Source organism: Phalangium opilio, unplaced genomic scaffold, assembly GCF_054372755.1.
Source record: "Phalangium opilio isolate 3A_F unplaced genomic scaffold, DU_Popi_V2 ptg000103l_1, whole genome shotgun sequence".
Lineage (NCBI taxonomy): Eukaryota > Metazoa > Arthropoda > Arachnida > Opiliones > Phalangiidae > Phalangium > Phalangium opilio.
Genome location: NW_028324205.1, coordinates 2559961 through 2576322, shown reverse-complemented (window position 1 = coordinate 2576322; position 16362 = coordinate 2559961). Strand labels below are relative to the sequence as shown.

Genomic DNA, 16362 nt, shown 5'->3' with positions numbered 1-16362 from the left:
GTTTTAAATTTCACAAATAAAATTCAAAACAGTAAACATAGGGCAAAGGTTATATTGTATTATAAATAGCCAGTGGGATTGATTTTAGCTATATCGCAATTAGAGCTCGACATTTTCTATCCATTATCCACAAATTAGTAATTAATTTGAATGGAAATAAGTGGATATCTTTTATTAATTGGGAAATAATGCACACACTTTACATTTAAATTTTAGAAGTTGAATTTATTATTTACTTTTTGTATGTAATATTCAGCATTAATTTGACTAAGACAATTAACTAATTACCTACGAGGAATTAACTAGTATATATGTTTAAAATTATAATTTATTCGTTTCAAAACTAATATGGTTTTGAACCGGTTTTAATAATTTAGTTATTAAAATTTGTGATTATCGATTGGTCAATATTGAAAATCAACCAATGGTGGAACGAATTTTTTTTAAACTCAATGAAACTGAAATATCAATGAATCATCTACTGAAAGAGGTATCAACCTATTATTTTTTTTCAAAAGAAGGTAAATAAGGATTAGATGGCTTGCTGCTTCAAACAAGATTTTTAACCATGAATAGAATATTTTGTTAATTTTAGTCAAATTTAGATATTCGGTAATAGAGTTGATATGAATAAAGCCGTTTTTGCTCATGTCCATTTTAAACTTTAATCACAGATTTCGCTATCCATTTCACAAGTATAATAAACACTACTGAAGGGCGCAAATCTATCTGTGATCGGTAATGGTGACCAAAATAGCAATTTGCCCAATTAATCAGTTTGAACTTCATTTGCACATTTCTACTCGTTAATTAGAAATGTTGCGAGAAATTTGAATGGAATATAAGTAGATATCTCTTTTAGTAGATAATTTTTGATGATTCATTGAGTTAAAAAATTGGTATCAGTATTTCAATTAAGCTTTGATATCAACAGCGGTTAATTTACGATATGGGCTTATGATAATAGTCTGTTTATAAGATAAAATCGTTACATCAAGTGTCACAAGACAGTATCTACCTCCAAAATCGAGTGTTAGTAACTTTAAAACCACCTCCTCGTCACAGGATATCCGAGGGTGAATTTATTATATCATTGATAGATAGACAAGATAATCTGACAAGGCGCAATAGCTCAGTCAAGTTTTGGCAAGGCCTAATACCGTTTTGCTTGACTGCATGGCGCGGTCAAATTCCTTTTAAAGCATAGATCATGTAGTATCCACCCTTGATTTTCATTTCGCAACACACGTTGGATTCGTAAACCTCGACGCGCACCACGATTTTCTAGAAGCATTAAAATGCAAACACAACAACACACTGAGCGCATACATTTTTAATAAATAACATTTCTAAATTCTCACTACAGCTGTTTTCGGGCTGAAGCGACCGAAAGACGGCGATAAATAAAAATTCTTCGGGGGGGTAGTTTCGAGGGAACGAAATTCAAATGCAAGGCGCGTCCCATCAACAAACAAAATTGAATTCGTTTTATGCAATTATAATATTGAAATTTTATACAATTAAGTAATATTTAAGAAAACAAAGCACTACTTTCAAAGTCTAAACTTTAATTAAAAGTACGACGATACGAGAAGGCGAAGTAGTAAAGGGCAACGAGAGGTAAACATTTTTTTAAACGGCAAAAATGAACGTTAAGCCAAGGCTTAGCGCAATTTCACCGCCTTAAAAAAAGTGCCTAGTTTAGAAATGGATTGTGGGACAATCAAAAGGTGGAAAATTATGAAATTAGGCTTATATTAAAGCTTGAAACCTACTTTAAATTATATTTAAAATCCATCCATGAGCAAATCCTCAAAAAATATGAAAATGGCAACGAAAAAGGACCCACTCTCAAATTTTTTTCCCCTTAAAAAAATGGCGGCCACAAACGGGGTAATTTGTCACGGCGGCAATATTAAAGCAGTCTTATCTCACTATCGATAGGCCATTTCAACCAAAAGGCATTAAGAAAAAACAATCGGATTATTAAGACGCAACTATACGTAAAAAAAGGCCAATATTGGTCTCGCTGATATTTACCAATAAAACAGCGTATCCATGCTAAAATATCGCAGATTGGGGTAGTTTTTAAAATTTAAAATTAAACATACTTAAAATTAATTTTTCTCAAAAACCTTAAAAATGGTCCTAGAAAAAGGTTTAAATTTTGATATAAAACCGTTCCCAAACGTAACAAACGAATATTTCATTTCAAAAGGGTTGCGACAAAATGGCTAAATTTGAAAAAAACTCCATGTTATTTCTATGGGAAAATTTAACTTTTTCACCAAAAGGGCTGAATCATTTTATGCAAATGAAAACCACCCTTAGCAACTTTATTTTTTATAAAATAAACTAATGAGTGGATCTTTTTGAAATTTTAACCACATATTGAGGGCCCGAATTGTAGTTCTGTGGAATTTTTTCAAAGCAGTTAATACGATACAAAAAAAGTTATAACCAATCAAAAAACCATCCTTATACATAAGAGTCGGTATGAGGTCTTATCTAAGAGAGCTATCGCTCTCCTAGAATTGTTCTCGACAACTCGACGACTCTTTTAATTGTTCCCGACATCGCGACGACTCGTTTAATTGTTCCCGACATCGCGACGACTCTTTTAATTGTTCCCGACATCGCGACGACTCGTTCAATTGTTCCCGACATCGCGACGACTCGTTTAATTGTTCCCGACATCGCGACGACACCTACGATTTCGCAAAATTTAAATAATTTTTATGCATATGGGATGAAGATTTTTGAACGACGGACATCATCTAAGCAACTCATAAGACACCTAATTTTAGAGCGTTAATATTTTGGGCCAAAATAGCAACGGCCGCGCGGCGACGACTATTTAGGCCCAAAAAGTTTAATCGCAGAAAAAATTGGGCCTAAATATCAATCCTAAGAACGTTGGCTATTTAGGCCCAAAATTTTATCTACCCAATTTTTGGGCTTAAATAGCAACGGCCGCGCGGCGAAGACTATTTAGGCCCAAAAAGTATAATCGGAGAAAAAATTGGGCCTAAATATCAGCCTTAAGAACGTTGGCTATTTAGGCCCAAAATTTTATCTACCCAATTTTTGGGCTTAAATAGCAACGGCCGCGCGGCGAAGACTATTTAGGCCCAAAATTTGGGCCTAAATAACTAGCTTGCACCCATCATACTATTTTCGCCCAAAATTTAGGCCTAAATAGTCGTCGCCGCGCGGCCGTTGCTATTTAGGCCCAAAAATTGTCTTCACAAAATTTGGGCCTAAATAGTCGTCGCCGCGCGGCCGTTGCTATTTACGCCCAAAATTGTATGGCTAACATTTTTGGGCCTAAATAGCTGTCTGCATTATAGAGGCTATTTAAGCCCAAAATTTGGGCCTTAATAGTAAGACCTTGGAGACCGGCTATTTAGGCCCAAATTTTGGGCTTAAATAGACCGGGACTATTTAGGCCCAAAATTTGGGCCTATATAGCCACTTCGAATTTTTAAAATCAAATTTATTATGTTAGTTATCTATTACAGTTAACATTATTTTTCCAAATCTATATCTACGTCGAGGGGGTAGACACTTTGGATCTCTGTGTACACCTGAGTTCAAAAGAGTTCAGCTTTGACAGTGCATTGAGTTCAAAGCCTTCGGAACTCAGAGTTCAGCTTTGACAGTACATTGAGTTCAAGACATATTGTATACCTGAGTTCTCAAGTGTCTACCCCCTCGATCTACGTACATAAATCCTGACTGACTGATTGACTGGCAGACTGACTGATAATCAGCCCAAACCGCTTGCCCTAGGAGGCTGAAAATTTGCGGGAACGTTACTTATAAGTTGTGGGCGCGTACAAAGAAAGATTTCCCCCAATCCGCCGCCATCTTAAAAAATGGCGCCCATAAATGTAAAAAACTTCTCTACGCAACAAAGTCCGCGCGTTTCAACCGATTTCGCAAATATTTAGTACACCGGTTTCCTTTAACCTATAGACGGGCTGAATGGTCTTTCGGGTTCGATTTGTTGCCATTTTTTACTGCTTCACCTTCTGCTTTTTCTATTTATTTTTGATAGTAATAATTTGAAGAACACAAAATTAAAATAATAAGTTCAGCTAGCTAATTGGACCAAGTCATCTTGCGACTTATTGCCACTTTATCTAACGCCTTTACAATGCATAGAGGGGTGGTGGCTAGCCCCTATGCCCCCACTGCTAACCTACAGTGCCCTATACTAACTATTACAGGCGTTAACCTCTGCAAGTTTTGATGGAAAGGAGAAACTGGGTTAGACCGCGGAGGAAAACTCCTTTTAACAAGCGGGGAGAGAACTTGCAAACTCTACGCCGAAGGATTTGTTCCCAGATTTTACACCCGGTGCCACATTCCGGGATCGAACCCGGGATCCTCTTGCTGCGATGCGAAAGCGCTAACCGCTAAGCCACCACACCTATATTATGTTGTGACTATTTAATTGAAATTGTCGCATGTCAGCAATGTTGATAATAAGAATTCCCAGTTATGTGGTACATTTCCATGGTTGAGTTGCGCTTGGTTGGTCACAAAAAAGTCGTACCAAATTAATAGGTGTTAAAATTTTAATAAAAAAAGTGCGCATGAGCAGGAGCTTAAATTAAATATGGTGAAAACAAATTATATTTTGCGAAATGATTTATGCGGATTTCGTTGACATTTCTTGCGAAACATTTGAGCATTGCTGCGAATCCAGACGTTCGTCACTTCAAAAAAAAAATAAAAATTAATAAAATTTAAACCTGAAGTAAAATAAAAATCATAAAACATTATGTTTGTTTCTACCCCATTTTGTGCCAAAGAGGACGGGACAGCCCGCGTGTTTCGTTAACTCGAGTGCGTCACCATTTCCCTTCAAATTCCACCAGAAAACACCAGAGCCCTGCGTTTAAACAAAAATATTTGAAATGACGTCACCCCCTTGTGTTTTAAGGGAGTGAAAAATGAGAAGAGATTCCTGTCTGCCTTTAAACCCAACCGTATCAAATATCTGCACGTTAAGAGGATGCCCATTTCCGCAAACAATTTTCGAGAATCATAGCCCAATTCCTTACACTTTTTATGGCCCATTTTCGCATAGTTTTTACTTTGAAATTTTAGTTCACCATTTTTTACCATAACCCATTTCCGCAGAGTTTGCAAATGAAACATTTTTATTTTCTTGTTGATTAGGTTAGGTTTGGTTCGGTTCGGTTAGGGATAGGGTAGGTTAGGGTTAGGGTAGGTTCGGTTTGGTAAGGGTTAGGTTAGGTTAGGTAAGGCTATGCTACAGTAGAGGCAAGCTATTAAACTTGTGATTTGACCATTGCAATATCACTATCGATATAGAAAAGTGTATTGATAAACGTAAGGATTAAACAAAGTGTGTTTTTGTTAAAAAAAATAGAATTAAAAGAAGCATTTGTAAATTCCGTTTGTAAAAATTGCATTTGTAAATTCCGTTTGTAAAAATTGCATTTGTAAATTCCGTTTGTAAAAATTGCATTTGTAAATTCCGTTTGTAAAAATTGCATTTGTAAATTCCGTTTGTAAAAATTGCATTAAAAATAAATCTATCTTCAAATAGCATCGAAAATTTTACGATCATAAAACCTCACATTTTAGCTATATTCGGTGGAACGGTATTCGGTCCAATGGGCCAGCAGCATGAGTTTAAGGTTTTTAAATTGTAATCAACAAGAAAATAAAAATGCTTTATTTGCAAACTTTGCGGAAATGAGTTACGAAAAATTAAAGGGCTATAGCCTTTTAAGGTTAAAACAAGAAGTTATATCAGTATCTCAGAGAGAAGGTATAAGATGCCTTTGTATTCGCCGGGCGCCATAATCCCAGTCCCCCTTTCAAAATACAAGGGGGGACGTAAAAGGAGGCGCCGGGCTATTTCGCCTCTCCTCAGTCGGAAAATACGTAATTTTCGTCACTCGCGTCGTCGCGCTGACGTGAGTTTTCAAGAACCAATGAGATACTGGTTGTAATTTAGAGACGGGGATTGACTCCGGACAAGCTACGTTTGGACTGGAGATAAAGCTGGAAATCTGGCGAATTTATACCTTCTCTCTGAGATACTAGATATAACTTCTTGGTTAAAATAAAAGGGAACATTAGCGAGGTACGAGCAACTATAAGCATTTCAGTCCGTGGTGTTTATATCTATTGGCGCTGCCTCACTATTAGTCGCGTCTACTGTAATTTTGATTAAGAAATAAGCAATTAGCTGGCGGATATCATGTTTTACTCGTTAGCCCATCTTCAGTACCAAGAGCTCGGCATTTTTTATCCATTATCCAGAAATTGGTGGATAACTGATTATTTATGAACAAAGTTGTGGATTATAATACGATTTAACATGTAAGTTCTGTGGATAACTTTTGAGTATGGATAAAGATAAAATAACGTGGATAATGGATAGATAATGCCGAGCTCTATCAGAACCCCATCTTAATTTGCTCCATACTCGATGTTATGTTAGTTATCCAATTGGATAGAGATTTACATTTTTACCCTGCAGATTGTGTTTGTTCCAAATAGAACACATACCTTTTTCGGCCAAATGGAGACACCAGCTCGGGGAAAAACAGTCGCCCCACCAGCAGTCACATCAGACAACTGTGAAACGACATTTGCTCATGAGCACCAGAGAGAATTTATAATAGGGAGTGAAAGTTCTTGCCCTTGACAGTGCTAAATACAATGTAGCTCAAACAAGTAGGTTGCGACGCTAAAAACTGGACAGGTAAATTTCCGGTCACATGACACTCCTTTAATTTTAAAGTTTGCCCTCAATCACTGTTATTTGTACAATTACCCAATAAGGGTTTGCGATTTCGAGTGCGACTGGCGACATTTGGAGTTATTTTAAGTCAGATGTTTCCCTTTCCCTAAAAAGGTAGTATCCATCTCCCCTAGACCCTCCCGCAACATTCTAGACCCACCCTAGAGGGAGGGGCCACAAAAAACAGTACCGGAAATAGACCTGGCCAGTTTTGTTGATCACGTCATTTTTGAGCTACATAATATTTCTCAGTTTCCACTCCCTATTATAAATTCTCTCTGTGAGCACACTAGTAAAGACTCTTTTCAAAAAGGGGTGACTTAAAATCGTCTGCTTGACAAAAGGGCTAAAACGGATCATCCGCTATGTGGACCCATAAACATTAGATAGACGTTATCAGTTGACCCCAGTCATTTTGTTTGAAGGCATATCTAACGTCTTTGGATGCCCATACCGGAAGTTCCGTCTTAAGAGAACCACGTGGCCAGTCACCAGACGCTATTTTACACCCGACTTCCGAAAAGGGTCTATTGTATCAATGCGATTTGACGTACGTAATACATGAAGGTAGCCATTCTATCACCATCGTTGCCTTTTAACATGGAAACTGTCTGTGGATCATTTTCTTGAAAATAATCATAATGCGGCTTGTATACTCCTCCTGTTCCATAATTATTTACCTGCGTGTATAGAAAATATAGGAAAGTTTGTAGGAAATCAACGTTTGGGTCAGTACGCGATTCAATTCGTACAATCAACTATGGCTTTCAGAGCTTATCATTCTCACTGACAAGAAATTCAAGTAGATTGCACTGCCCGCTAGCGATTTGCTACATTACGTCTTGGCCTTAGTGAATCATAATACAGCTCCCTATAAGTACTGTACGTAGATTATGCTTTTGTAAACAGCGTTTTCTTCCAAGACATCCAAGCCCGCTATAGCTCAGTTCAACAAGTATAGTTTTACCATTAACCCGGATCTTGAGTTAGGTTAACCTACGGAAGTTCCGCTTGATGATAATGGCTGTCAGACCGCCGTCAGTGTCGTGATTAGTGTGAAGCTTGTTATCGCGTTATAATTTTGATTTAGTACGGCTTATGTTTCTTTGCTAATTAGGAAAAACGTCTAGGATCAAAGTAACTAACTACAGTCGTCGCATGCCCAAATGAAACACACATCTGAACACGATTTATGTGATATTAAAAGCACTTAACCGTAAGCGACTAAAACGTTTTTTAAAACTGAAAAATATTGACCAGCATCTTTCGCAAACGGAAAACGTTAAAGCATTGAAAAAAAATGTCACACTTAAAAAAGAGGAAAACAAATTTCTATGTCGCCGAACATAACCCTTAATTAGTAATAAATCGGTCCAACTATCCCCGCTAAAAACCTATAAATCGGTGGAAACTCAGTGCTGTATTGGGGATGCATTAAAAATGTTCTAGCATGATGAATTTTATTTTGAACATTTGAATTCATATTAATTTCCTTTTCAACACAAGCGTTTAGAAATTGAGCGAAATACCTATAGACCGCCAATTATTTTTTAAAATCGTAAAAACAAAGTGGACTTCTAGTATTATATTTTCAACGCAACACTATGTATGGAACAACTTGTTTCCTTCCGCGCTCTTCTCTCCAAACCTTTTCTCGTTGGCTACTACGTACTTCCGTTTTCTTGGCCCGCTTTTTAAAAATTTCTTTCGCGCCAAAATCATTCCTCTGGTTTAGTTCACAAATTCGCCGCTGCGTTTCGCATATACCCTCTTCCCTTCAGCGCTGGGAGACAATGCTGATGCACAGCGATGTTATATCGTCCAGTACTTCTAGGGAGCGGTAATATGATCTACTTCTGGTTGAAAGTGACGTTAAATAAATTTATGCAAATAGGATTCGTGGCTGGTTGCGTTAAACCAAAAATTTCGACATGCCCGCAAAGGTTTAGGTCACCTTAAAGTGGTGACGGAAAATAGAAGGAAGTACTCCTATCTAACCAAAAATAAGAAAAAGCCAACCGAGAAGGACGGCCTCGCGAGGAAAGATAGAACCAAGCAATCATTGGTAAGCTCCAAAGGTGGGGAAATCTTTAAAGGAAGACGGAAGTAAAAAAATCAATTTATTTATATTCAATTCCTTGACTAAATACCTAATTGCATAGTAGAACATTCGGAAAGGGTCTCTTTATAGCATAAAAAAGGCTGGTCTGTTTTTGTTTATTAACTATTCCAGAATGTTTGACAAATCAGCTGCCGTTCCCCATTTCATTTAATGAAAGTATAACACGCAGGTTATGACAGGCGCTAAAAACACAAAATTCAGTGCGCACATTTAAGGTGGAATTCATAAACATCGAAAGCAACGCAATTTAGTACAGGGCGAAGGCGGGGCGTTGTGCGCAAACATCTTGCCTTTTGCGCACGACGCCCTACCATCGCCTTTACTAGATTGCGTTTCGTCCAACGTTTATGAATTCCACCATTAGTCGCTTACAATTAGCACACGCGCTCTGATAAGGCATTTTTTAGCGCTTTTCAAAAACCACGTAATAAATATTTATTACGTGAGAGACGCCTAATTGGTCGAACATCGTTGAACGTTCTGTAATAACCAAAAGCAGAATAGTTTTGATTTTTTTTACACAATTCAGAAAGACTTCCCGATTCTTTTACTGTGTAATAAGGTATTGCATGTAGTTATGGAAGGATTAAAAATCTCTTGATTTATCACTTCAGTCTCCCTTTAAAGGTAAAGATTAAACTTGAATTTTTCATGTTTTTCGAAAGAGCTCAAAGGATAAGGAATATTTCTATTTGAAACCATAAATGTATCTATTAAAGAATTGATATAGGCAAATATGTATGATCATTAGAAATATTCCTTATTTTGTGCGTTCTTTCAGGTACTAATGAGTTTTATAGTTAAACTTTCAATATATTTAGAATTCAAATTAAACAAAATTTAATCCATTAAATTGGTTTAGGCAAATTTTACCGTTCAAGCAGAAGATGAAAGAAGTATAGCTGAACACATTGAAGCCTTGGGCAAAGAGATGAAGAAAACACAAATCGATTTAAACGTAATAAAGGAAAAAATGTCTAAAACATTTGCACACCGACAGGCAAATGTTTCTGCACACGACATTGCTACCATCCTAGATAGATTCCCTCCTCTCACGAAAGAACAAGGCGTAAGCGATATTTTTTCTTTATGTAGAACGCAGGATGTAATTTATTTATATTTTAAAGCTAATAGACGAATTAGGGCGCATTTGTCAAAAATCTTCAGTCGAAATCGAAGAATTATTTACGAACCATATGAAGAAAAATGCAAAACGTATGATTGCTTTATCAAAAAAAGACCACGTTGTGCTCAAAATTTTAGATTAGCAAAGAGAAATAGTAAATGACGAGGTTTTTAAAGGTACTTATTACGTTTTTAATATGCTTTATAAAACCCAATTACCGAAATTATATTATATAGATTATGAAGTTCAAGCAGCATTTTTGCTATTACCATCCTTATTAGCAGAGAAAAACGGGAAGCTGTTTCTTTTAGAAAATGTAAGTTACATTTTATTTGGTATTGATCGAGTAATAGTTAAGAGGGATCTTTTGTTCCAAAAATAAACGATGTCAAATCGAGCCATTTTCGAAGGCACCGCCTGTTGATCACAAGTTTTCAATTATTTTGAGTATTTTAACCAATTAAATTTTTCAGAAGTTTATTTCTTACGAATAGTTTATAAGTAAACCTGGCTTTAGGCTGACCCGAATTTATTTTTTCCAGATGGAAAAAGCACCAGCAACACCCTGTTTGTTAATAGAAGAACGTAATATCTTCAAATCTGATATAAATTTAACAATTGAAACGCAAACATGGTTTTGTTCATCTTTACAACGCGCCATATTGGCTTTATTTAGCACGTACTACACATTCCACTTAAAATATCCCACGGGATTGTCAAAAACTTTAGAATATGCCCAAAAAGTAATTTTTGGAATTAATTCACAAAAATTATCTGTTTCTGTAACTAACTTGGTAAACAAATTGTCATAAATGAGAATAGCAACTAAATGAAAACCATTGTGAATTTTACTAGTATTCTTGTACCTATAGTTAAGTCACTTTTACTTACCTTCGACTTAGCACGTGTGGCAGGTCCGACTTAGCACGGGTGACAGTTCCTACTTAGCCCGCGTAACAGTTCTAGCATTACACGGGAAGCTGTTCCGACGTAGTACAACTGACAGTTCTAGAACGGAACGGGTGACAGTGCTAGAGGGGAACGGGTGACAGTGCTAGAGGGGAACGGGTGACAGTGCTAGAGCGGAACGGGTGACAGTGCTAGAGCGGAACGGGTGACAGTGCTAGAGCGGAACGGGTGACAGTGCTAGAGCGGAACGGGTGACAGTGCTAGAGCGGAACGGGTGACAGTGCTAGAGCGGAACGGGTGACAGTGCTAGAGCGGAACGGGTGACAGTGCTAGAGCGGAACGGGTGACAGTGCTAGAGCGGAACGGGTGACAGTTCTAGAGCGGAACGGGTGACAGTTCTAGAGCGGAACGGGTGACAGTTCTAGAGCGGAACGGGTGACAGTTCTAGAGAGGAACGAGTGGCAGTTCTAGAGAGGAACGGGTGGCAGTTCTAGAGAGGAACGGGTGGCAGTTCTAGAGAGGAACGGGTGGCAGTTCTAGAGAGGAACGGGTGGCAGTTCTAGAGAGGAACGGGTGGCAGTTCTAGAGAGGAACGGGTGGCAGTTCTAGAGAGGAACGGGTGGCAGTTCTAGAGAGGAACGGGTGGCAGTTCTAGAGAGGAACGGGTGGCAGTTCTAGAGAGGAACGGGTGGCAGTTCTAGAGAGGAACGGGTGGCAGTTCTAGGGAGGAACGGGTGGCAGTTCTAGGGAGGAACGGGTGGCAGTTCTAGGGAGGAACGGGTGGCAGTTCTAGAGAGGAACGGGTGGCAGTTCTAGAGAGGAACGGGTGGCAGTTCTAGAGAGGAACGGGTGGCAGTTCTAGAGAGGAACGGGTGGCAGTTCTAGAGAGGAACGGGTGGCAGTTCTAGAGAGGAACGGGTGGCAGTTCTAGAGAGGAACGGGTGGCAGTTCTAGAGAGGAACGGGTGGCAGTTCTAGAGAGGAACGGGTGGCAGTTCTAGAGAGGAACGGGTGGCAGTTCTAGAGAGGAACGGGTGGCAGTTCTGACCTAGCACGAGGCAGTTCTGTCTTAGAACAGCAACTGGCTGTTCTTCTTAGCACAGTTTTTCTTCTGTTCAGCATGGAACAAAATACTGTGCCAAATCTGGGACAACTGTTTAGAACAGTTTCATGTTCAAGTTTGCACATTCTTTCTAAGAGTGTAGTGTCCAATAAGAAGTCATCAACTTCTGGCCAATGGAGACATATCTGTAGGGTCCGAGGGATCGATGATCAGGATATTCGCAATGAATCGCGAACTGTCATCTTAGGTGACGGCGATTATATTTTTACGCGGGGAAAGGTCGATTTATCCTTCCGAATAGGATCTCTAACCTTTACCCATGACTTTTTGTCGTACCCTTTTTGTTTTGTGATTTTATCATAGGGAAGGATTTTCTAGTTAAATATAAGGTTTTGTTAGATTTTGACCGTCTGCTCTGTAAAATCGCGGGGGTGGAGATTCCATTCATACTCCCCACCGACGAGAATCAGGGCCAACCTCCCGCGGTTATTCTAGACAATATCGATAAGACCATAGACTAAACCACTTTAAATGGAAGACAAAGGGAAGAGCTGAAAAGAGTTCTAACTAAGTTCCCTCGGTTGTTTTTGGACGAAGTAGGAAGGTGTCATCTAATTTACCATGAAATTAGAACTGGGGATGCTTCCCCGATAGCCAGTAGAGCGTATCGGGCAAGTGAGTCTAAGATTAAGATCATCGAGGAGAATATCGAAAAAAAGGTCCGGGATGGAATCATTCGACCTTCCCTTAGCCCATGGGCCTCTCCAGTACTATTAGTTGCGGAAAAAGGGAATAAAATCCGATTTTGCATAGATTTCAAGAAGCTAAATGGGGTTACCATCAAAGATCCTTATCCTATACCTCGGATTGACGAAACACTTTGAAAAATAGGGTGTTTTAAGTATAATACTGCTCTAGACTTAAAATCCGGGTATTGGCAGCTGGAATTACATCCAGACAGCAAATTCAAAACTGCCTTCATTACTCATGCCGGGAAATATGAGTTTAACGTGATGCCCTTTGGCCTGTGTAATGCCCCCTCAAATTTTCAACGAGTGGTGGATGAGATATTCAAGGAGGGAGATCGTTATTCTGTCTTTGTGTATTTAGACGATATCATAATACCCTCTTCGACCTGGGAAGAACATCTGGAGGCTCTGGAATACGTTTTTCATCGCCTCGAAGATGCCGGGTTAACCTTACAATTGAGGAAGTTTAAATTCGGTCAATCGGAGGCTGTAGTCTTGGGACATATTATTAGTGAATCCGGTATCCATATAGATCCGACAAAACTCGAGGTCATTGTGAATTTCCCTAGGCCTTCCAATGTGAAAGGCGTTCAAAGATTTCTGGGCATGGCCGGCTGGCATGCAGGTTTATTCCCCATTTTTCAAAAATTGCTGCCTCCTTGAATAAATTAAAACGTAAGAATACTCCCTTTGCATGGGGACCCGAAGAGGAGGAGTCCTTTTCAAAACTAAAGGAAGCTATATGCTAGGCTTCCCCCTTGGGGGGCCTATAACTCCCAACTACCTTGTATTTTGACCACCGATGCGAGTGGGGAAGGATTAGTGGCTTTTCTGTCCCAGAAGCAGGAAGGCGTGGAGATACCACTTGCCTACGCCAGTACCATGTTGAAGGGCGCGGAAATTCATTATACTACCACCGAGAAGGAATGTATGGCCATTTGGTGGGGAATAAAAAAATTTCGGCCGTATTTGGAGAACCATCCCTCTACGGTTGCAATGGCTATTCAACCTTAGAGAACCCAACTCACGATTAGTTCGGTGGGCTATTTATCTCCAGTCCTTCGATTTCAAAGTTATCCATAAAAAAGGGGTGGAAAATGTGGTGGCGGATGCCCTATCGAGGGCCCCCTTGAGTCTCTTGGTTATGGGCGTGGACAGTATAACATCGGATCGGGATACAGGGGAGACTTTGGAGTCTCCGGATCTTTCAGGGAGCGAGGAAGCTAGCGCCTCAACCTCGAAATCCTCCAGTGAAGGCTCCCAAAGCATTTCCTTTTCTCCTCATGCTATGTACCATGTTTTTACCCTGGAGGATATCAGGAGAGCCCAAAGAGACGAACCTGCCCTCAAGTCTCTGATAGACCTTCTGGGAAAACCATACGCCACACATCATCTAGTGGAATTAAGAAATGATATACTTTACCGAAAAGCTGTAGGGGCTCGCCCGGCGAAAATTTATTTGCCCTCTCAATTCCGTAAGGAAATGTTGCGAATCCTCCATGATCATCCCCTTTCGGGTCATAGAGGCCGGGATAAAACCCTAGAAAGGGTTCAATATCGCTATTGGTGGCCTACTATTCGAAGGGACGTGATTTTATATATCCGGGGTTGTTTACTTTGTCAACGGCATAAGGCCCGGAATAGGAAAACGCCCGGGTTGATGCAGTCCACAGAGTTAACCACACCCTGGGATATGCTTGGGGTAGATATTATGGGGCCTTTGCCTGTTAGTAAACAGAGGCATAAATATTTGCTGGTATTCGTCGACTATGCCACCAAGTATGTCGAGTTAGTTCCATTAAAGGATATTACCGCCAAAACTTGTGCCAAATCCTTGCAGCTCTTGATAGTCAGATGGGGTTCGCCGAAACGAATCCTTAGTGATCAAGGAAGACAATTTGTCTCCAGTTTATGGAAAGCTACATGTAAGCTCCTTAGAATCACCCCCCCCCGATACTCAAGTCCCTATCATCCCCCAAACTAATTTAACTGAAAGAGTGAACCGAGTAGTGGGAGAGTTGATTTCCCTATATGTAGGAAGGGACCATAGAAAATGGGATACAAATCTGGGGTTATTCCAGTTCGCAATGAACTCCGCCCCCCACGATACCACTAAACGGTCCCCTTTCTTTTTAAATCACAGAAGGGAACCTCGGGTTCCGTGGGATTTGGAAATAGGGATGCCCTTAAAAGACTTTGAAGAAAGACTCTCCGCTGTAGAGGAATTACGGACGCAACTCGAATTGTCAAAAGAGTTAGCTAAGAGGGCCCAAGATCAACAGAAGAAATATTACGATCAGCACCGAGAAGCCACGGAGTATGAAGTGGGAACCTTAGTCTGGTTGGAGACACATCCAATTTCCCGTGCCGATAGTAACTTCATGGGAAAATTAAGTCCAAAGTGGGAGGGTCCTTATGGGATTACAGGGAAAATCAGTCTCTTAAGCAAGTAGGCTAAGGGATATTACATCCGGTCAGGACGTGGGTACTCGGAATATCAGTCATCTTAAGTTATATCATACCGAAATGGGCCTATGGCCAGAAAATTCATCCGCGTCGGAAGCTGCTACCGAACGAGGATCTGGTACTGAGGAGAAGGAGACCAGTCCCAACTATCCTGTGGAGGACGACGACCCAGAGGTCACCCCAGCCGTCGCTATGGACCATAATTCTGACCGATCAGAGATGACGTCCCCATCTGAAGGAACCGATACGAATATGGAAGGATTCTTTTCCGATCCTCCCCCTACTCTCAGGACTCAGTTTATCGCCCCAGACGAGGGTCTAGAACTCATTACTCCACCCCATTCTACTAATTCGGATAGTACCTTAAGCAGTAGAGACGATAGCTTTAGCTCAACTGATGACGGCGAAGCATGTCCAGAAGTCTATGCCAAGCCCTTTAGAATTGGATGGATCCGGGAAGTAGTGTATAGAAATAAGGTCAGACCTGGGGGACCGGTATTGGATATCTATTATTTTCCTACAGGGGACAGGGTAAAAAGGCTTCGATCCCCCTATGAAGTAGGGGTCTACCTGAGAATGAATAAGATCTCCCGGTTAGATACCGATAATTTCTGTTTTTCTCGCCGCGCTATTTCAAAACCCCCATGGGAACAGGTACGAAAAGCTAACCAACCGTTTTCCCGTAACTAGAGTCCTTGTGGAACTTTTTATGTTCGGTTATTTGCGGGACGAGGGGGAGTGGAAGCTCCCGGGACCTTGATGCTCTCGGCACCCAGAGCAATCATCAGCATAGGAGCCCTGATTAATCAAGAGGAATTGACAGCCCTTATCCCCCTTCCTATGGAGGTGGAGGTTGAATTTCGGGGTAGATGGCCGGAGTTTCCCCCAGGATTGATCCTAGGGACGATGGACAATGTTCGACTCTCTCTCCTGGGATACCAAAAGTTAACCACTCTGGTAACTCCTATCATCATTGAGGAACGCCGACCCTTGGTAATAATCAACATGCCGATAATGCGTCTGTTGGAGATGGGGCTTTGCCCGTGTACAACCTGTCATCTCCGAAGCCATGGGATGGTGAGGGTCACTATTCCCCTGCACCTAGGCCTCACTCATCCTGTTCCAACCTATTTTCCCC

At 40.3% G+C, this 16362-nt stretch overlaps 2 protein-coding genes across 2 annotated transcripts; one reads left to right on the top strand and one right to left on the bottom strand.

Moving 5' to 3' along the window:
- Positions 1–4623: 4623 nt before the first annotated feature.
- LOC149630451 (prolyl 4-hydroxylase subunit alpha-1-like) lies at positions 4624–7383 on the bottom strand. Its single transcript, XM_089851267.1, has 4 exons — positions 7345–7383; positions 6556–6624; positions 4804–4900; positions 4624–4724 (listed from the first exon to the last, which is right to left on the bottom strand). Exons 1-4 carry the CDS (start codon positions 7363–7365, stop codon positions 4639–4641), a joined length of 273 nt encoding a protein of 90 aa, XP_089707393.1. The 5' UTR covers positions 7366–7383; the 3' UTR covers positions 4624–4638.
- Positions 7384–7431: 48 nt separating this feature from the next.
- On the top strand, positions 7432–10709 carry LOC149630450 (uncharacterized). Its single transcript, XM_089851320.1, has 6 exons — positions 7432–7440; positions 8685–8855; positions 9775–9981; positions 10040–10214; positions 10275–10354; positions 10581–10709. Exons 1-4 carry the CDS (start codon positions 7432–7434, stop codon positions 10178–10180), a joined length of 528 nt encoding a protein of 175 aa, XP_089707446.1. The 3' UTR covers positions 10181–10214; positions 10275–10354; positions 10581–10709.
- Positions 10710–16362: the final 5653 nt, after the last annotated feature.